Source organism: Lolium rigidum, chromosome 4 (assembly GCF_022539505.1).
Source record: "Lolium rigidum isolate FL_2022 chromosome 4, APGP_CSIRO_Lrig_0.1, whole genome shotgun sequence".
In the NCBI taxonomy this organism is placed as follows: Eukaryota; Viridiplantae; Streptophyta; class Magnoliopsida; order Poales; family Poaceae; genus Lolium; species Lolium rigidum.
Genome location: NC_061511.1, coordinates 49,786,989 through 49,808,284, shown reverse-complemented (window position 1 = coordinate 49,808,284; position 21,296 = coordinate 49,786,989). Strand labels below are relative to the sequence as shown.

Here is a 21,296-nt window from a genome sequence, read left to right as displayed (position 1 = left end):
GTTTCAACCTAGAAATGATTTAAGAAGTACTATATAAGGTTTATAAAGCTTTTCCAATCCTTTAAGTAAGGTGGAAAGGTCTAGGGTAAATAATTATAATTGTAGCCATAGGCACATATGCCTTTTTCTTATTTAATTTCCTTTTATTTTATCTTAATTTGTATATGAGAAGAGGGGTGAGGTTTTAGGGTTTAAGATTATTTCAAGTACTAGTAACAAGCAATCATGGCAATAGCACAAGAATTATGCAAGATTATTATGTATCAATCTTAATTTAATAAAAGTTTTTGTTGGTTCCAAAATTTGGAACTAGGGAAATTGTTTATTTTGTTTTGAATTTCTGGGATGTTACACATCTTCTCCAACTCGCGCCTGCAGTGAGCAATTTTATACTGGTATGCTTGCAGCGCTTGTGGTGTAGCTTGTGTGGTCATCGGTTTTGCGCCGCTCATAGCTCTTGCGGCTCTGTCCAATGCTTCCTGCGGTAGCTGTACTTTTTCTCGCGGCTCCGTTCCAATGTATTTGTTTCCTGTTCCTCGAGTGAGATCTGCGGGATCGATGTAAGGGTTGCCCAAATCATCAAAAGCCTCAGATTCTTCATCAGCTTCATGACACGATCTTGTGATTACACAAATCTGGTGATATGTTGTAGTTGAGTTTTCATAAGCCTCAGGGTCGGTGACACCGTCGTATAGATCGGCGAAGACCTCCCTATTATCAGTAGAATTGTTATTGTTGGTGAAGTCGAAGTTGGTGAAGCCGAAGTTGTTGAAGCTTTACGAGTCACTGTCCAGATCGAAATCTATGAACGACCCAAAAGTCATGTTGCCGAGCAGATCGGCGAGTGCCCCACCGCTGGCGGGCTTGGTGAAGCGTGGCAGCGGGACTTCTTCATCGCCCGACTCGATAGATGATGTTGACGATCCCGAAAAGTTGGACTCGACCGCTAACGGTCCCAAAAAAAATCGATGTCATGAGACGATGCGATTCTTCTTTCCCGACGAGGAAGCTCAAGCTCCCGAACGTCATCTCAGTCGAATCCTCCAGATCAGCGTACGCATGTAAACGGACGGGAGGGTGAGGAACAAAATCGGCGAGATTGGTTTGGACTTGTTTACCTCCGCCCATCGTGTTGATCCCTGTTGACGATGATGTTGACGATGCCATCGACATCACAACCTTGCAGCCTCCAATTCCCACAGACAGCGCTAATTGACAAGGGATTAACTTGTCAATGCCTACAGATTGTAGACTTAGGGTTTCGTAAGAAGTAGAGGGCAAGTAGATCTCGAAGGTTCAGCCGACAAAGGTGCTCGACTCAGGATTATGGTGTTTCTGGTGGTCAAAGATTCGATCCCTCGTCTCTCCCTCGGCTCCCCTTTATATAAGAGGTGGAGCTGAGGCGTTTCGTGTCGTACAAGTTACAAACTGTTCGAGGCGCATTGGGCCTTTCCTATGTTGATACAAAATTCCTAATACAACTCTACTTTCCTTATCCGAATATCTCCGGGCTTCTGGGCCTCCAAAACTTCGGGTCCATGGGCTTCATGTCCTCTTTATATGACCATGGTACTTTATTCGGCATGCCTGTTAGGCATACCTATGTCACACTGCAAAAAACATCTATTTCCATACTATACGGTTCATCCTTTGTTTTCAGCAAAACCGGTGAGATTGACAACCCCACTGTAAGTTGGGGCAAAGTATTTTGGTTGTGTTGTGTGCAGGTTCCACGTTGTTGATGATGTCGGTAGTGCGCCCTGCAACAAGTCAGCTAGCAACACCTTCAGAAGTCACTCATTTCTCCTACTGGTCGATTAAACCTTGATTTCTTACCGAGGAAAAACTTGCTACTATGCTCATCATACCTTCCTCTTGGGGTCCCCAACGGTGTGCATCTGCGCATCATCACCATGAAACGCAGATCGTTTGGTATCCTGGGCGGCCTTTTGTGCGCCGGAGAAGGAAGCCAGACCCTATCGTTTGGTTGCCCGTTTCCAGCCCAACTTGCACGCAGGAAAACATGAATCAACTGTTTGGTTGATCAAATCACAGTTTCATATCCTTACCACAATTCAAATACCACAATTCAAATAGGGCGAGATTACAATAGCAGACACCTTTCAGAAGAACAAGATCCTCACGACCACCACAATTAGGAAGGCGATGATGCAATCTTTGACCCGACTTGGACGTATCTCCGGTGGTGCTCCTTGTAGAGCATGTACTTCCTTCGGCGGTATCTGTGCTAATGTCACTGGCTCATCGAAGGCCTCGTCTGCCAGGAAGGTGAGGTACTCTTGCTATGCATCCTCCAATGTTTCATACCCTCGGTAGCTTTTGTTGGAGTAGCCACTGGCCTTGTCTTGACACACCCTCAATGAGCTGTAGATTCATGGAACCCGTCCGCGGAACACCACATACCACTAGAATGACATAATAAGAACAGGTAATCAATCACAACCATGAACCAACTCATAACAGAGCAATAGAACTGCACAAGTGTTGACAACAAATGATAAACTAACAGGGGCATGCATGATCATTCCAAAAGTGGATCACAAGTTCATCCTACACTACTATGGTGTCATCCTACCACCACAACAAAAGTGGATGTCATCCTAACACCGCAAGTTCACCATCACATGAGGGGTTAGTTTATACCACCTCATCATAGTTACAAAAGGGGGCCATGAAATGTCTTTCAAACCTAGCTACTTCCAAAATGTACATCATCAGCAAGATCATCATCATCAAGTCCATTACCTCCAAGCATGCATCCCCTCGCCTACGCCCTCAGGGCTACTACTACATCTTGTACTTGGCAAGGTAGTTCCTTAGCCAGAGGACGCGGTGTGGCTTGATCATGCCCACAAAGCTGCAATCATGTGCCTTGTGGTCGACGAGGTGGCTCAGCACTGCCATGAGATCATCCTCGGCGAAGCCAAGCATGTCCATGACCGTGTTGTACAGGTCAGGGTGCATGTCTGTGGGCTTGTTCTCCCCGATGGCATGTGCAACGTCCTTCACAGCAACAGTCATGTTGGTGAAGGCCACCAGCTCGTCGTCGGCGAAGGCGGCTCTCTTCCTCTTGCCGGTGGTCGCCTTCTCAGGCGCGTGTCGGTAGCCTTCTCAGGTGGCCCATCGAGGTTGATCGTGTCGGACTCCTGGGTGTCAGCATCCTCAGGTAAAGGATTTGCTGCAACCGAGCCAAGGGGCTCACTTGATCCCATGGCGTACTTGCCGGTGGCGAGGCCGAAAGAGAAGATATGGTATGCATCTCGTCGTAGTTGGCAATAGGCACATTCAGCAACTCCGCGTCCTTTGGATGATCCTACGATACGAAGGGACAATGATGTTACTTCTGGTCGTGGCTGACCAAAAGATTAGTGAGGTGGACTGAGCGTGCTCACCGCGACGTGCCCGCAGTAGTGCTCACCCTCAAGGATGATGCATTTGGTATCCTCGCACCACTGAGCCCCGCTTAGATCGCGGAGCCTGCTAATGGTGATCCACCTCTGCCTCCACTTACTTAGGTGGTTGTACACCTGAGTGGAGCACGCCGAGACACCACAGTGTTTAAACAGGCCCTTCGCCACAACAGTCAGATGGACCTCCTTGAATCCCTTGTCTGTCCTCACTCCGGTCTTGATCAAGCCGCACATCTTCTCCAACACAAAGGCGAACATGAATGGAAGCCATTTCATGGTGCCGGTCCCTTTCTGCCCGGACTTCAAGGCCTTGTCCGCTTCCCTGTGGTTCTTGTTCTTCTTTGTGGTGGCTAACCTAGCTGCGACCTCTGCCGCTACCTGAGCCACCAGGTCAGCCACAGGCCCATTCACGGACGGCAGAGGGGTGACCGCCACCTTCGAGTCATAGGCGGGCTGTGAATCGGGAACTTGCGAAGGGATCGGAGATTTGCCTGCACCGTTAGAAAGTGTCGAACCGGACGTTCCTCCAGGAACTGCCCCGACGGTTCTTTGAGAACCGGTTCGTGCAACAACGCGGCTCGGCTCAAGCAACGAAATGGACCAAAAATTACTGGTCCGATACGAGCCAAATGGAATGCAGGCTACCAAACGCGCCTCCTTAGTCTCGAAGAAGCTGATGAACATGCATGGTGCGCTACGTGCTAGGTTGTTGGTTCCCATTTTCTGTTGTAGCAGCAGGAAAACAACCAAGCAAACGGAGGTTGGTGCACGTGCCCTACACCGACGGGCGGGCCGCTGCCGCTGGTCCTCCCCAGCCAGCGCAGCATCGCCCTGGACGCATCCTGGCCGTCCGTCGAGATCGGTCGGACGGTGACCACGCGAGAAGGAACCGGCGTCCACGTCCGTCTCCCTCGCTCTCGCCTGGAGTTGGAGGGAACACTGAATCTTTCTTCTTCCCTTTGCTTCCGGCAGTTTGTTCGTTCGTTCGTGCGGTTGGTTGGTTGGACTCTCGCCGTCCCTCGCCGTTGCCGCCCGCGCCCACGACTTCCTCTCCCACCACCCGCCTCCTCCCTCCCCCTACATATACACGCGCTGCCTCCTGCTCCGCCGCTCCTGCCTACCGCCGCCGCGCATCCGCCTTCTTGTTCTTGGTTGCTGCTCGATTCAGCCGGGATTCCGTCCGGCTCCTCCTCAGGCCGTCTGTCCCGGCGCCGGCGGGCTCGATTTGGTGGCCGGTGGCGTCGTCTGCCGGGCCAGCTGCTCACCCTCCGCACCCGAGGTAATTAACCTTTCTCCTCCGCCGATTCTACCAGGTCGGATCGCGCTGCTGCTCCGGCGGGCCGCCGGCCGGACGTCCGGGCAAGAAGTCTTGCCTTTCCTCTTCTTGCCTTATCTCCATCCTTTCTCCCACTACCTTTCCGAGCAGGGAAAAAAAGATACTTTTCTTTTCTCTGTTTTATAAAAGCCTACTTTTGGGTAGGTGGAATTGGCTGGATTTGAGGGCTGGAGTTTCACCAGAATTTAAGATGGTGGGACTTGGCTTACACTACACCTAGCGTTGAATGTATCCGTCATCTATCTATTATTATTATTTTAATTGTTTTTGTTGTTGTTAAACAAAGGTTTACTACTGGTATTAGTTTTAGTTTAGGAGTTGAATCCTCCCGTAAGCATAGTTGGACTCCTTCCCAGGTCTTAGTTAAATTAATCGGCTTATTGTCTATCTGGTCAGCGGGAGTAATCCACTTGCATGGACCAAGATTTCAACAGTTAACCGCAACCACTAGTTCTACTTGTTAACTGCAACGTTTTGTGATGTTTGATTGTTCTGAGGTTGAACAATTGCGGAATATCGGCCTCTTGTAGGCCATTAGAGTATGTTCTGGTCAGTCATTAGCTCGTCATGCATTTCATCGTGCACAGGTTATGCGAGTGTATTTACATATAATATTTTGTTGTCGTTGCAATCCTCCGGGTCTCTGACCATGGATTTCGCACTGTGTTTCTGCCACCTGTTAACTGCAATACATTGTGCTGCTTGATGCTTCCGAGGCTGAACAATTGCGCCGCCCATTGTCTGGGTCGTTAGAACAGGTTCTGGTTGGTCATTAGGTCCTCATGCATTTCATCACGCGTACCCTGTGACTTATGAGAAACTTCATTAGAATGCATTCTGCATTCCCGCATCCTCGGGGCCTCTGACCATGGATTTCGCGCTGTGTTTCTCTCCCAGGCTCTCGTTTTGTTTGGCGTATGACGCGATGCTGCTCCACCAGTGTGTGGTCTCTCTGAATGATCAGTAGCGGCCGTCGCACGCTTGCAAGTGGGAACCTACCGTGTCTGCATTCTTGTACCGGATCATGGCGAAACTCGCAGCTGTTGGTCGCAGGTTTGTACCTTTTTCCTTTCTTCTGATTCGTTTATGAACTTCCTGCGCTTTTCCCCACAGCTAATTTTTCCCCACTCAATTCTTTGTGACTTGCAGCGTGCTTAGATTTACAAACGAAAGTATGAGGATTGGTATGGTAACAGTCATTGGGGCGGTCCTCGGCTTCTACATTGGAATCTCCTTCCCAACAGTGAGCATCACAAAGGTACAATGATGCTTCTTTTATCGAGGTTAATCGCATTGTTTTGATTGATCGGAACGGAGGAACTTATGCATGTTTGGATTGTGCCAGCTGCACTTTCCATCCAGCTTTGTTTCATATAGGGACGAGACAAGCTCTGACCTCACAACGCAGGCTTTACTGAATCATGCCTGGACTTCTGCCAGAAATACGAGGGAGGAGAACAGTTCTGAGCAAAACTCAAATTCAAATGCTACTTTGAAGGTATGTTTTATGACTTGTAAGTTTGGACAGCCATGGACTGCTAGTTTAGTAAATACAATATAATAAAGTATCATGGGCCATTAGGATAGCATCCATTTGATACGACATTCTGGTTGAATAATCCATGCACATAGGTTAAACATTTATATTGTGGGCATCCTTCGCTTATCACTGTTTACCTCGACTACAGTTTGTTCCCTAATACAAAGATTTTTCTTATGTATCATAGATTTATGTCCCAACAAACCCCAGGGGTGCAGAGCGGCTAGCACCAGACATTGTTGTACCAGATACTGACTTCCATTTGCGCAGGTTGTGGGGAGACCCTAGTGAGGTACATTTTCTTGTGCAGCTAGCATACTCATATCACCCAACTGGTCCTCAATTTCTTACTACTGGATATCTTGAGAGTGTTTTGAATTTCCGAAGTGTTTTCTATTTTCTTCGGTATATTCAGATTTACAAGCATTTATGCCTTATCTTTATGCCTGTTCTTTCTTTTGTGTCATTGAGATTGGATTAATTTTAATATTACCATGTGTTTCTTCATGTTCATCTCGTCGTTGTTAAATAAGAACAGAGTAACTTCACATGTTACATCTTCAACTAATTGAACTTCGAAGACCCAAGTAAGGTCATTTACTACAGACTATCATCAAAAATATTCTAACCTATAAACTAGTAATCAGACTTAGAAGCAATGCATCCCTTATGTTTATCTTGTTCTTTCTTCAAGGTTTTGTTTTCCTTTCTACAAAAAAAAAACCGTGTCATTAAGATTAATGTTCATATTAGAATGTTTTAATATGCCCATCTCATGTTGTCTGGTTGCTATTAAGTAGGAAACTAAGAACATCACATGTTGGGGTTTTTAAATTATTTCAAACAGTCTTAAACTGTAGCCTTGTAAAGTCTGGTGCTTTGTATGCTGACATTTGATCATCAATATGCAGGATCTGCCCTTCAAACCGAAGTACCTTGTGACTTTCACTGTTGGATATGCTCAAAAAGAAAATATAAACAGAGCAGTGAAGAAGGTAATGTTGCTAGAAAGTTGAGCAATCAAATATCTAATTTCCCCAGTTTCAATAGCAACTGAAAATTCAATCTATATATGCCATTTCACGTGATTACCATCCTGATTATTTTGCTATGTGTGCAGTTTTCTGACAATTTTGCCATCCTGTTATTCCACTATGATGGTCGCGTGAGCGAATGGGAGGAATTTGAGTGGTCAAAGCGAGCCATCCATGTTAGTGTCAGCAAACAAACTAAGTGGTGCGCTACTGTGCTCTAATGTACTGTCAACTCCTTGATTACTTTCAGTTTGATGTGTATCTTCTAAATGTTTTTTTGATGCATACCTGTAGGTGGTATGCCAAAAGATTCTTGCACCCTGATATTGTGGCGGCTTACGAGTATATATTCATCTGGGATGAGGACCTTGGGGTGGATCATTTTGATGCGGAGGAGTATGCTTCCTTCCTTCACTTCTCCATTTAATGCTTCTTGATATGATTAACTGACATATACATATTGTTGTTGGATTGCAGGTACATCAGACTTGTCAAGAAATATGGTCTGGATATATCCCAGCCTGGTTTAGAGCCTGACCGGGGACTAACATGGCAGATGACCAAAAGAAGAGGTGACCGAGAGGTCCACAAGTGAGTGGAGTAGTTCTAATCTGAAGCAAATAAGGAAGCTGTTGAATATTTTTCTTTTTTCTGATGCAGTAACTTGTGCTGTTGTAGGGTGACAGAGGAAAGGCCAGGGTGGTGCTCTGACCCTCATCTTCCACCTTGTGCTGCGTATGTTTGCTTCTTATCCTGTTTACCTACTTATGTTTACGGAGCCTTCCTATTATGTGATTGTCAACCTGCGGCATCTACTATTACAGAGAGATCTAACTGATTCTTCGTTGTAGCTAATCACTTTGATGTAAAACAGGTTTGTTGAAATCATGGCTCCTGTCTTCTCTAGACACTCGTGGCGATGCGTATGGCATATGATTCAGGTATGAAAATGTCATTGGTTAGCGCCTGTGTTGACCTTTTTCTATCTTTATTCATTGGTGCTGCTCCTGGATACACAGAATGACTTGGTTCATGGTTGGGGCCTCGACTTCGCCCTCAGGAAATGCGTAGAGGTATACATTTCTCTCTTCAAATCGGTTTTGAAATTTTACCATCCTAGCTATCTCGCAATCATGCCCTTCTGGACATCTTTATCTGAGTTGTGCTCCTCAATCACAGCCTGCTCACGAGAAGATCGGGGTGGTCGATTCTCAGTGGATCACCCACCTGGTGGTTCCTTCTCTTGGGAACCAGGTAATTAGTCATCATTCACTTCTGAAACTCTGCTTGCCAGGTCTTACAGCGTGCAAAAAAACATTTGTTAACATGTGCGATCAATTGGCAGGGCATGGCGGAGCACGGGAGGCCGGCATGGGAAGGGGTGAGGGCGCGGTGCCGGAAGGAGTGGGGCACATTCCAGACGAGGTTGGCGGATGCTGAGAAGGCCTACTACAGGATGATGGGCATCACACCTCCCAACTCCACCCTTGTCTAGCTAGCCGATGACTTCTTCCTCACCTCCATGTTTTCTCTGTACGGATGACATGAGAGTACTGACTATACTGTACTTGGATGGTGGAGAGGCGATGATGATGATGAATGTATAGATTTTAGATGCCTTTAGAGGAGCACTCATGATGATGTTATAAAGATGTATCAACATAACAGTGCTCTCTCTGACTGTCAATGTCGTTGCCATGTTGTATGACCCGGTTCTGTTGCAAGCTCCGAATCAGGTTCCAGAATACTTACAGTACCAAATCATGCAATAGCATCAGCGCATCTCTGCTTCTCTGCACACCCTGTTCCTTGATCTTCACTCTGCCAGGCTGTATATGAACATGCTGTTATTTGATCTGTTGCAACTGCAAACTTTGGAACATGTAACTTCCATTCACTCTGGGAGCATTCGACAGGAAATAAAAGGTTTCTGCGCATTTTTTTTTGTAGAATATTAGGAAATTTGTATAAGTGGTCATACGAATTTGGACAGAAATATATTTTCCTCTGATAGACATTTTGATATTTTGGCAAGGTTGACCCAAACTCAATGGCTATTGCAGTTCAAAAAAAAAAGACATGGCGGCAAAACCAGAGGGACGTCAAATACATAATACTATGAAAGTATTGATAATATGTTTTCTTACATACTACTACTTGGTTGAATGTTACAAAATCTGGCTTTGACTAAACAAGGATGCATTAGATTCATATTACTATGAAAGTATTGATAATATGTTTTCTTACATACTACTTGGTCAAATGTTACAAAATCTGGCTTTGACTAATCTAGGTTGCATTACATTCTAGTAGTCATCACGATGGGGTTCTAGTTGTCCTTTATCCTCAATTCCCATCCGCTAAAACCCTGGCACGGAACATGAGCGAACCACATTGGTGTCTCGAAGATTTATTAATTATTTTTTCCAAATATTACTTGAGGAGCCTATGGCAACCACTCCATTGACGTCCACACGGATACATTCAGGTATTGACCGTGGTTGCTACCAGCCGCGCACGTGCGTAGCAAACACACAATATGATTTGAACGATGGTCAAGCTTCATCAGCAATAGGTTCAGAAGTTCCAGGGGCATCAAGGAAGAATGGATAGTTGATTCATCCTAACATGACGGTGGATCATGTTATGACTTCAACTCCATAAACATTGGGTTTAGGAGGTCTTTATCGGGGGATCAATGCCGGATACACTTAGTTTTAGAGCTGTTTTCGGCCTTTCTCATGTAGTGTGTTACACACGGGGTGACCAAGATACACTTGATAGGAACCGTTTAGGGGTAGAACTTCTGGAGGTGGTACTTTTTGAGATGATCTATATTCCAAGAATTGAACACCTCTTTCCCGTCCTCCGTCTCCAGGCGGACCGCGCCAGGCCTGAAGACTTCAGTCACTGTAAACGGCCCTTCCCATCGGTAGATAGTCGCTCTTCCCACAAAGTAAGGGTGTATTAAACAAGGGGGTATGCCCCATAATCAATAAAGTGTTGCAATGGTAAACATAAACACCATGAATGGTTCATATGAATTTAAATAGAGGCGAGGTGATATAGAATTCCGGTCATGTACGGATCATGTTTTGGCAATGTATTTCAAGTTTAAGATTTTCCTTGCACAGCTGGAATTGGATTTTATTTATTATTCCTCTACGAAATCTCAGAATCTTCTATTTCAAACTTTACTGCAGAAAACACCTCATATGATCATGCATGTTTTCTCAAATCAAATCATGTGGGCAGATTATGTAGTCAATATTTTTTTAGAAAACCTGAACTTGGTTTGGACCTGCATACCTCGACAAAGATTGAAATATTTAATCACTCCAAATCGTTAACATGCATTGAATGTAGACAACAACCAGAACAAAAAGGCCCAGGAACATGCCAAATTTATTGGAGCCAAAAGGTAAATTTGCAAGAAATATGTATTTCCTTGTTGAAAACGTAGCCATATATATTACAGACGTTGTAGAGGTGTGGAATAAATATTCAGGTCGGAGGACTCATTAAATGTGCCCATCATCATCGTCGAACTATAACACATTGACAATTTATAGGAAATAGCTTCTAACTTACTATTAATTAGAATTCATGGTACAACCTTGTTCACTTACTGTACCAATTTCTTTGCAAAAAGATTGCCAAGTGCTTGCTCAAGTGCTTCTGGAGTGTACTTGATATATTTCGAAGGATTCTTACTGTTCTCGACGAGAGGCCTGGATGACGAATACAAGAATAAGGCGAACCGATAATATGGCACAAGTTTATAAGTTTGAAAACTATTCCTAGGCTTTGCAACTAGTAATAATGAAACGTGGCACTCCGTGGTCCATGTTTTGCAACAGAACTAGGCTATGGGTACACATAGTAACCGGATTTAGGAAGATATGAAGAACATGTACACGATTCGGATGATACTTGTGATCAAACATTTCATCATTTCCCAGAAATTTCTGAAAACTAGATCTATAATCTGAATTAATGGAGCATGATATGCTAATACTGCACATCCATTAGCCTAGCTACCAAGGCGAATAGTGTGATGTTTTTTTTGTACGAAGAAAAATAAGGATGCCAGTGATGTTGACCGATGATTGATCGTTTGCCAAAACTGTAACTCTTCTATAAAGACTCCCAGATCTACCAACCAATGGCGAAAGCACTCATGTAACCACCAGTTCATCCAAAAGCACCTTTATGGTATATATAACATTGGTCCTAAAACTCCCGGAAAGGAATGGTGAAAACAACATTGGCCAGGTTCTATTCAAAGTACACACCTAAAAATCTAGTAACCTGGTTAATGATTAGGAAGGAGAAATCTAGTAACACATTACGGTGAAAGGAAAGTAGAAGATAATCGAGCAAGATGGGAAAAATACCCAAATCGCTTCACGAAAGATGTATAAGCTGGTGACAGAATTTCGGCAACCGCAAGGATAAGGTTATCTCGTAATTCCATATCGGGAATTGCCCAGTTAATCTGTGTCTCACAAACCTCTTCAAATTGCTTGTTGAAAGACCTGAATCTGATAATATTTGGAAGAAAAATCATAATATATAGCAAGAAAAAACATCATAAGCAGAAGTATAGTATAGAGCACATTAAAAACTTGGTCTAACCTAGCCTTGATCACAGATGTTGAAGTTGTACCGCTATAAGATCCGGTATTCCCAATACTTCCAAGAATACCTTCTGTACTAGAACCTACCGATGAAGTTAGACCTTGAGCCGAGAGACACTCCAGTACCTGCAATTAATGAAAAAACCAAGGGTGAAAAGGTAAACGAACATATTCATGAATGGAGATGCACACGATGCGGGCATGCATTGTGTTGCCGAGGTGGAGTATTTAATTGTGACCTTTGCCCAAGCAACTCTTTTGTATTGAGTAGCATGTTGCTGCACGATCTTTCGTCGTCTTGGAATCCAGTCATTGCCAAATAAGTCCCTGACTTCTGAACTGAGAACAAGAAAATTACCACTCAATTCAATTAATGAAATCTCAATTTCTCACTTTTCTTTGGTTGTATGCTTTGTATGTACCTGCCGATAGACCTAACAATATAGCTGATGTTATTCATTAAGAACAAATTTCCGAGAGGAAGATCCTTGTAGTGCTTTGCTTTTACTTCTAAATTGGTTTCTAGAGCATGTATAATGCCAGTGATTTCAGAGGCCAGCCCAATAATTGTCTCGCCTCCATTATTGGGTTCTTGAAAGATCATCTTCAGAGATGACTCATAGCTGCAACAATTTTATATCTGTTTAAAAAATGAAGATTTTTTGCTAATGGAGTACACTAAATTTTTACTGAGTTCATGTCGAGAAAAATATATTCAATGCAACATCTTTCACTCACTCAAAAAGAAATTTGATGTAATTTGCAATATAGCTGGTAATAGGATGCACATCGCCGTCAGTAGTCGTACTCTTAGGCGACTCCTTTGGAATGTTGTCTTTGAAGTCACTGAGAGTCTTCTTAGTTGCTCCTGCTAAACATTTGACCAAACTAATTGCAGATTTCCGGTTGTCAGAGCATTCATGACCGGCAAAGACTGTCTCCACCTTACAATAGACAACAAATGAAAATACACATTCAAAATTTAAATATTATGAAAAATCTTTCCCTTCACACGCATGTGCACATAATATATTACATATGTTTTTCTCATGAACAAACCCGAAGAGTTATGACTCTTCTTTTGTCAAGTACAACGGAAAAATACAATTGTGCGGCCGCTTAGGCTAAGGTACCATTTAAGACAACTACAGATAGAAACTTTCAATGAAGGAATTGTCCCATACATTTTTTTTCTGTTTATTGAAGCAAGAATAGAAACTGATCATATTTTAAGAATTTCAGTCACTACACATGGCAAAAAAAATTATGCAACATAAAAAATTCAGAGGATATCTCTATCATTTTTAGGGACTAATCACCAACAATAATTTGCAAGTACCAAGGGAATATCAATAGTTACAAGATATATTCGTCGTAGATATTACAAAAAAATTAACTGAAGGAATAAGTGCACGCATATATAAACCAATGTTGTGGCATGTCCTCCTTTAAATTGTTCCGACAATTACATGATTCAACTATATACTGTTTCTTAGTCTACTATGTGCGTGAATATTCTTTTACTTCCAAGTCATCATATGGATATGTTTGACAATGGTATTTTTCTTAAAATTAACATAGGTCTATGGTGTGTACTAAGCCCTACATTTTCTTTGTAAAGTTCTAAATCCAAAACTGTGACACAAATAAAGGGCCAAAGAACATTCTCAAATAGTGCCAAAAACCTACATATATTGTATAATGCATGTAATAAGCCTCACCATTTGTTTTTGAAACTATATGCACAATACAAGAATTATGTAGGGAACATCATACTCTCGGCATGTAGTACAGATAGTGTCCTTCAAAGCATATTTCCTGTAATAGATAAATGAACTACCAGAAGTTGCACATCTGCAGTAGAAACTTTACCTCAGACTGAATTTCCCATGTTGCCTCAAACATATTTAGCAGAAAAAATACTTTCTCTGGCAATGATTTGGACTTAGCAATAGATTGTCCAAAACTGAGTAGCGTCAGGAGGCTTTTGGACGTTGCAGCAGCAAAGCAATGGTCTTTGAATCCATGCTTTCCCTTAAAAATTTGATCACACAATAGTCGTTCACTAGCAAAGAGTAACTTTACCTATTGATAAGATAGTCAGTTATTATTCAGAGACATCAGTTAGAGTTTAAACCTTATGCGATCAGAATTCAAGAGAATCACCGTAATTTGCAAACACTGGATCCACTGATCAACTTTATCACTCAGGTTTTCTGCGGTCTCTACCTCTTCTACCGTAACATATTCAACTCCCAAGTGCTTAAGGGTAAGTTCCAAAGTTGAACTACGAATATCTCTGGTATAATGAAGCAAAATGTTATGACTACACAAATCTTGAAATTTAGTAGCAAATGCGAGTATGTTAGACAATTCAGAACTTCTAGAAGTCCGCACCTGTATATTTTTAGGATCTGGTTATGACGACCAAGTTCAACTGATTTCTGAACTAACTTTGAGAGCAGAGGTATGTAACGGGAATCAACTAGCGTCAGAAGAGCAACCGGGTTTAGAGGATCTTCGGCTGATGAATGACTTGGAACAAAGTTGAAAAGAAGCTCGAGCTCTACAGGTTTGCTATCTCCAATGGTCGGGAAATAGTAGAAATAGTCTCCCATCAGATTGTTTATAAACACGTGATAAGCATGCAGCGAAGCAAAATGTATAACCTAACCTGCATTTGGATAGTAGCCTGCTGAACTCATTCTCTAGCTCAACAGCTGCTTTTGGGAGCAGTTCGTTAACACGTCTGAGCACGTCGTCGCCGGCTTTACAACGTATCTTTGTAGTGAAGAAGTCTCTGGCGCCTCTCAGTTTATCTACCGTCTCAAGATAGGCGCTGATACCAATGCTCGGACCAGTTGATATCACGGGCTCTACCTGTCCAAATATGAAGTTGGACGAAATTTTAGCATGATCCAAAACCATGATAAATTGACAGGGATGATATATTCATGGCAAACACCCAATTTTACTCATTTAGTGTATGAGCTATTTTAGCGCCATGGCCCATATAAAACTAGCATCATCTCAAATAGGGTCTGACGACTCGGCGGTACGCTTCTGAAAATAAGCGTATACAACTGCAGTAAAAAAAAGAGTCCAACTATTTTTCAGTGGGAACTAGCTTTGTTCTCAGTTAGATTATGTCATCAAATCTCAGTTGCAATTCATGTTGCAATTCATGACTAGGATGAATCACAAAGTAAATCAAATAGTGTAGGACTTGAGTGAGCACGAACTTAGGTTTGACCGAGTTTTCAGAAAGGAAGCCTGTTTTTTCAGAAGTCCTAAGGTTTGACCAAGTTTTCAGAAAAAAGTTACCAATAATATAATGCTATATACTTGTTCTATGAAATCTATATATAATGTATCTAGCATTCTAGCCTAGCTACATTGATTTTGTACTATAACTGTTAATGGTTTGTCTAAATACTTGGTTAAATTTTACGTAGTTAAGTTTGACATTTCAAAATATACATACATCTTCTTTTCATAGATGGAGGTAGTGGGAATCTAGACATTACTGTGATGTAGAAGCAGACACGGAGACAAAGCGAATGGAACCGCTCGGCGACGCCGACGGTGAAGACGAAGCGCAAAGAACGGTGAGCAGCGTACTTACCTCGCGCACGAGGTCGAACTGCCGCACCATGTCCTGGACCGCCTGGACGCTCCTGGCGACGTTGTCGTGGAGTATGCACGCGTTCCTTGTCCTCTCCTGCGCGGGGCGCACGGCCGCGTCGACTGCGGCCATGCGGCCGCCGACGGAGGCGACCGCCTGCTCTCGCACGGCCTCGCTCCTCCGCATCGCCTCCCGCAGCAGGGTCGCCTTCTTCCGCAGCAGCGCCGCTTCCGCCGCCGCCATAACGTGTGTACCTGTCTGTCTGTCTGTATGATCGAAGTTGTCGAACAAGTTGATTTCCTTTCGAAAAAAGAAGAAGAAAGTTGTCGAACAAGATTGAAGCAAAAGGAAGCAAACAACGAACTCGGGGGTATTGTGCTTATCTCGTGCGTCTACGGCTTCCTGCTTATCTCTGTTGCGAGGTATAACAAGACTTCATTTCGGTGGATGGTCGTTTTCGTCTGAAATATCAACGCGTAGAGAATGCTTGCTTGCTTCCGCTTGTAACCAACAGTATAATACGGTCCATGATTTCCAACTAGATACAGAAAATCACTGCACATAAACAAACCGTACAGGAAATCTTCATACACAGATATAGAAACAATTGAAAATAGAGAGAATATACAGATTGCTTTCAAAGCAGGTTGAATGTTTACTGATGGTTCCGCAGTGGCGGCCACGGTGGTGACGCGCTTCCCACCCGGGGGGCGTCGTGGCTGGGTGTGGAGCCCCTCTGTCTTGCCATCAGTGGCGGAGGATGCTGCTTCCGTCTGCTCTGGTGTGCCCCATGGTGATGCAGATGGCGGCCATGGGTGCGGCCTCCTCTCCGATGCGAGGTGAGCCGTGGCAGTGGTGGACTGGTGGTGGTGGCGTCTTCTTGCCGGTTGCTGGGCTCTGGTGTCGGGTCCTTGGTGGGGATCTTCGACACGTGGCGGGTGCTCCATGCGAGAGTAATCTATGGGCGTCTCTGCCTTTTGATGCCCTTCGACTCCAGCCGGTGGCACACAGGCGTCGTGGCGTCATCTCGGCCGTGCGCAACCTTTCGGCCACACCCTCGACACAGGTGGTGTCGGTGCGTAGTGTGGTCTCGGATGCGCGCTGCCTTTCGATTACGTCGATGGTGCAGTGCCGGTGCTGGGTCTCGGCGGACCAAGGCCGTTCGACTACTCCGGCGAGTCCTCGAGCTGGGTTGTCCCTCCTTCGTGTTCTTGGGGCTCTTCCTCGTGATTGTTGTGCCTGGGTCGCGATGAGTTTTCTCATCGGCCAACCGTCCCCTAGTTTGAGGGGTGGCCACTTTGTTTTTTTCTCTTCTTAGTCTTGTTTGTTGGTGGTGTGCGTTTTTTTCCTTTCTTCTTCTCCTTCGTATCCTCCGTGTACTCCGGTTCATTTGAACCCATCTTGTAGAGGCTGAAAAGCTTCATAGGCAACTTGACTGAATATATGTTCAGGCTGGCTCACGCCCGCCATAGTTTTTTTTTTCGATAAAGGATGCTTTATTACTTTGTGGGAAGCAATTACATCCAGCCTCTGCATAACCAGGATGCACACAGCTGTTCAAGTCTCCAGAACGAACAAAACATAAAAAGGCGAAATACATCTCGAGACGATGAACTGTAGAACGCCTGAGGAGAGGGTGGAGCTGCAATCCGTAGACTATGCTGCCACCCATGTAGGGAAAAAGTATCCCTCGCCGTAGCCTCCAACCGTGTACAGACCTCCGTAAATAGGTCTCGATTCTCCGCCCGCTGAAGAGGTAACCATGAACGGAGAATACCTGTACATCTGTAGATGACCTGCAACAAAGAACAGTTTTTATCGTTAAAAATCTTGTAATTTCTACTTAGCCATAGCGCCCAGATAACTGCTAGCGCCCCCACCCTAAGAAGCAACTTAAACCTTGAATCAACACCGTGAAGCCAATTGCCAAAGACATTTGCCACACTAGTCGGCGGATACAGGGTCGACACTACTTGGATGACTGACCATATAGATTTCGCAAAACTGGAAGAATAGGTGTTTGATGGTTTCATCATGATGACAGAAAACACACCGCGAACTTCCGTGCCAATTCCGCTTAACAAGATTATCTTTAGTGAGAATAACTCCTCGACGAAGGTACCATCCAAAAATCTTTATTTTTAATGGTATCTTCATCTTCTAAATTTTCTTATTATTATCAACTGGTAAATCAGAATGAAGGATTGCATTGTATAGAGATTTAACTGAGAAAGAGCCATCTACATGAAGATTCCATCTAAATTCATCCGGTTCAGGGGATAATTGAATATCACCCAATCGTTGAACTAGAGTATTCCATGCTGTTAGTCTTTGTCCAAGTAAAACCCGTCTGAACGTCACATTCGGTGGTGAGGTAGCCATAACGGTAGCAATGGTATCACCTTTGCGACGAACAATACTATACAAAGCAGGATATTGTTCACTCAGGGAAGCATTGTCCAGCCAAACATCTTCCCAGAAACGTATCTCGTGCTCCATTCTTAATAGAAAAAGTACCATGACGAAAGAAAATATTTTTCGTCGCCATGAGACCAGCCCGAAGTGAGAGTCCCCGGGTTTCCAAACCACTTGGGAGAGCGTCTTCGAGCCAATATACTTTCTCCGAAGAATAGTTTGCCAAGTCCCATTCTCAGTAAGAAGCTTAAAAAGCCATTTACCTAGCAGAGCAGAATTCTTAACCTCCAGGTCATGAATTCCAAGTCCGCCTTGATCTTTGGGACTGCACACTATACTCCATTTTACCAACCGATATTTCTTTTTCTCGCTGTCCCCTTGCCAAAAGAATCTGGATCGATAATAATCGAGTTTATGCAGAATTCCTTTCGGCAGGAGAAAGAATGATAACATATACAGTACCATATTTGTTAGTACCGAGTTAATGAGTACCAACATCTTCCTCCTAGGGACAACAATTTGCCTTTCCAACTACTAAGGCGTTTCTGTAATCTTTCTTCCACAATCTTCCATTCAGCAAGTGTAAGTCTCCGATAGTGAATCGGAATACCCAAATACCGAATAGGAAACTGGCCTTGCCCGCAACCAAACAACTCTGTATATTGAGTCATGTCGTTTTGGGCATCACCGAAACAGAACAATTCACTTTTATGGAAGTTAATTTTCAATCCCGACAATTGCTCGAAAGCTGCTAAAATTAATTTGAGATTACGAGCTTTTTCGAGATCATGATCCATAAAAAGAATTGTGTCATCGGCGTATTGAAGGATAGATAGACCCCCATCAACCAAGTGTGGGATCACACCCTCAATTTGACCATCAGACTTGGCGCGCTCTATGAGTGTTGCCAGCATATCTGCTACAATGTTGAATAACATTGGTGATAGCGGATCTCCTTGGCGTAACCCTTTGCGTGTCTGGAAATAGTGGCCGGTGTCATCATTGACCCTAATTGCCACACTACCTCCATACACAAAATCGTGAATAAGAGCACGCCACTCAGGAGAAAAACCTTTCATCCTGAGTGTCTGTTGCAGAAAAGACCATTTGACCTTATCATATGCCTTTTCAAAATCTAATTTTAAAATAACCCCATTAAGTTTCTTGGAATGCATCTCATGTACCGTCTCATGCAGAACTGCCACTCCATCAAGGATGTTCCTTCCTTGCATGAAAGCAGTCTGAGAAGGTTGGACAACATGATCCGCAACCGTATTAAGTCTAATGGTGGCCACTTTCGTGAAAATCTTGAAACTGACGTTTAAGAGGCAAATAGGTCTATATTGTTGAATCCTTTCTGCCTCATTAACCTTCGGTAACAAAATTACTTCACCAAAATTTAGACGAAATAGTTCTAGTTGTCCAGTGTGAAGATCACTGAACAAATCTAGAAGATCCAATTTAATAGTATCCCAAAAAGTTTGATAAAACTCCGCTGGGAAACCATCTGGACCCGGTGCTTTATTGCATTCCATCTGGAAAATTGCCTTCTTAACCTCATCCTCGGAATAAGGTGCAGTTAAGAGACCATTTTCTTCTGGAGAAACTTGAGGTATATCATCCGTTCGGCTCTCATTAAGGGAGAAAGAACTTTCCTCCGGAGGTCCAAACAGATCCTTATAATAATTAGTGATGTATGATTTGAGTTTCTCATGCCCTTCAATGACCCCTTCATCTTGGATAAGAGAATGAATACGTTTTTTCCGATGTCTTCCATTGGCTAAGCCATGAAAATATCGTGTATTCGAATCCCCTTCCAAAATGAATTGGGCCTTGGATCGTCGATACCATTTGAGTTCCTCTTCGCGAAGAAGGCTCGCCATCTGCGCATTGGATTGATTCTTAAGCTCAATCTCTTGCGTGGATAACGGACTCACTTCCGCTAGGGCCTCTAGATCATCGATCACTTTTGAAAGGCGAAGCTTTTCTTTTTTAAGGATACCAGCCGTATGGGCAGCCCAACCCGCGAGATGTTTACGCATAGCGCGCATTTTGTTATTCCATCTCGAAATAGAATTGTTGCCCCCGACTGGTCTTTCCCAAACCCTCTTAACCATCTCATGAAATCCATCTCGTTGTAACCAACCTAGTTCAAATTTGAACGGCCGTTTACAAACAGGTCGCGGATTCCCAGTGGTTAGAAGGATAGGAGCATGGTCAGACAGTTTTTCAATACGCTCTAGAGCGCGGACGGACACCATAGGATATTGATTCTCCCATTCGGTATCCATCAACACACGATCTAGTTTCTCGTATGTGGGATCAGGCAAGCTGTTGGCCCAAGTAAACTGTCGACCGGACATAAATACCTCTCTTAAGTCTAAGCTATCAATGACAGCATTAAACAAGAAAGGCCAATGTCCAACAAAAGGGTCTTTGCTCTTCTCATGAGGAAATCTCAGCAAATTGAAATCCCCTCCGATTAAAATCGGATATGGATTATCCTTTGCGAGATTTACCAACTCACGTAAAAAGTCGGCCTTAAAAGCGTCTTGGGCAGCACCATACACAGCAACCAGACTCCAAATGAAACCGTCTGCTTTGTTCTGGATATCGAGTTTGATGTGATACTCTCCATCTGAACTAGCAAGAACAGTCATTGTGTCTATGCGGACGCCAAGTAAAATGCCCCCAGACCTACCACGAGGCGGACGAGAAAACCACTGAAAGTTAATCCCGCCTGATAATCGGTCGAGGAAACTTTGTGAGAATGTTCGTCTACCCGTCTCCGATATTGCAATAAAATCTAAATCATAATCTCTACAACCATCGGCAATATGAGAATGCTTAGCCAAGTCTCCAAGACCTCTGCTATTCCGAAACATGCCCATCATCGAGAAACTTTTGTAGATTTAGTATTTTTGTCATATACTACGAGACTTCTTACCAGCCGACGATCTAGAACCACGTGCAGAAGCTTTTAGATCATAGATTGAACTGAGCTCGGCATGTTCCAAATCGACCTCTGTAAGAGTACCAATAATAGACGAGAGGAGCTAACCATCTAAGATGTCATCAGCTCCATCATCGTCGTCAACTGGAGTCTCATGCCGAGTGGAGTCATTCGGAGCAACCGTTAAACGGTCAAGCTCCGTCTGTCTCAATACATTGGCAGAAACCGAAACCTTGTCAGGCCTAGTACCCAACGAAACTCTTAAACTAATCAAATTAGAAGAAATACGAGAATTTGAAAAAGAAGTGAAAGACTGGGATGT

General features: G+C 43.8%; 2 protein-coding genes across 2 annotated transcripts; one reads left to right on the top strand and one right to left on the bottom strand.

Moving 5' to 3' along the window:
- Positions 1-4,650: 4,650 nt before the first annotated feature.
- On the top strand, positions 4,651-9,091 carry LOC124708302. Its single transcript, XM_047239983.1, has 14 exons — positions 4,651-4,710; positions 5,665-5,820; positions 5,917-6,025; positions 6,113-6,265; positions 6,495-6,599; positions 7,219-7,302; positions 7,428-7,543; positions 7,636-7,737; positions 7,819-7,932; positions 8,020-8,076; positions 8,216-8,282; positions 8,361-8,414; positions 8,521-8,595; positions 8,687-9,091. Exons 2-14 carry the CDS (start codon positions 5,792-5,794, stop codon positions 8,834-8,836), a joined length of 1,215 nt encoding a protein of 404 aa, XP_047095939.1. The 5' UTR covers positions 4,651-4,710; positions 5,665-5,791; the 3' UTR covers positions 8,837-9,091.
- Positions 9,092-10,966: 1,875 nt separating this feature from the next.
- On the bottom strand, positions 10,967-15,849 carry LOC124705620 (exocyst complex component EXO70A1-like). The gene is made up of 11 exons (XM_047237326.1): positions 15,607-15,849; positions 14,656-14,861; positions 14,379-14,558; positions 14,148-14,280; positions 13,854-14,066; positions 12,720-12,925; positions 12,404-12,604; positions 12,221-12,320; positions 11,980-12,107; positions 11,739-11,885; positions 10,967-11,072 (listed from the first exon to the last, which is right to left on the bottom strand). Exons 1-11 carry the CDS (start codon positions 15,847-15,849, stop codon positions 10,967-10,969), a joined length of 1,863 nt encoding a protein of 620 aa, XP_047093282.1.
- Positions 15,850-21,296: the final 5,447 nt, after the last annotated feature.

Bases quoted from the DNA above. Each gene is read 5' to 3' on its own strand.
- LOC124708302 (XM_047239983.1), top strand. From the start codon at position 5,792: ATGGCGAAACTCGCAGCTGTTGGTCGCAG. The intron at 7,738-7,818 runs GTATGCTTCCTT...GTTGGATTGCAG, and splicing joins GATCATTTTGATGCGGAGGA to GTACATCAGACTTGTCAAGA. The intron at 8,283-8,360 runs GTATGAAAATGT...CTGGATACACAG, and splicing joins GCGTATGGCATATGATTCAG to AATGACTTGGTTCATGGTTG.
- LOC124705620 (XM_047237326.1), bottom strand. From the start codon at position 15,849: ATGGCGGCGGCGGAAGCGGCGCTGCTGCGGAAGAAGGCGACCCTGCTG. The intron at 14,281-14,378 runs GTGCGGACTTCT...TCATTATACCAG, and splicing joins CAGATCCTAAAAATATACAG to AGATATTCGTAGTTCAACTT. The intron at 12,108-12,220 runs GTCACAATTAAA...CATTAATTGCAG, and splicing joins AAAGAGTTGCTTGGGCAAAG to GTACTGGAGTGTCTCTCGGC.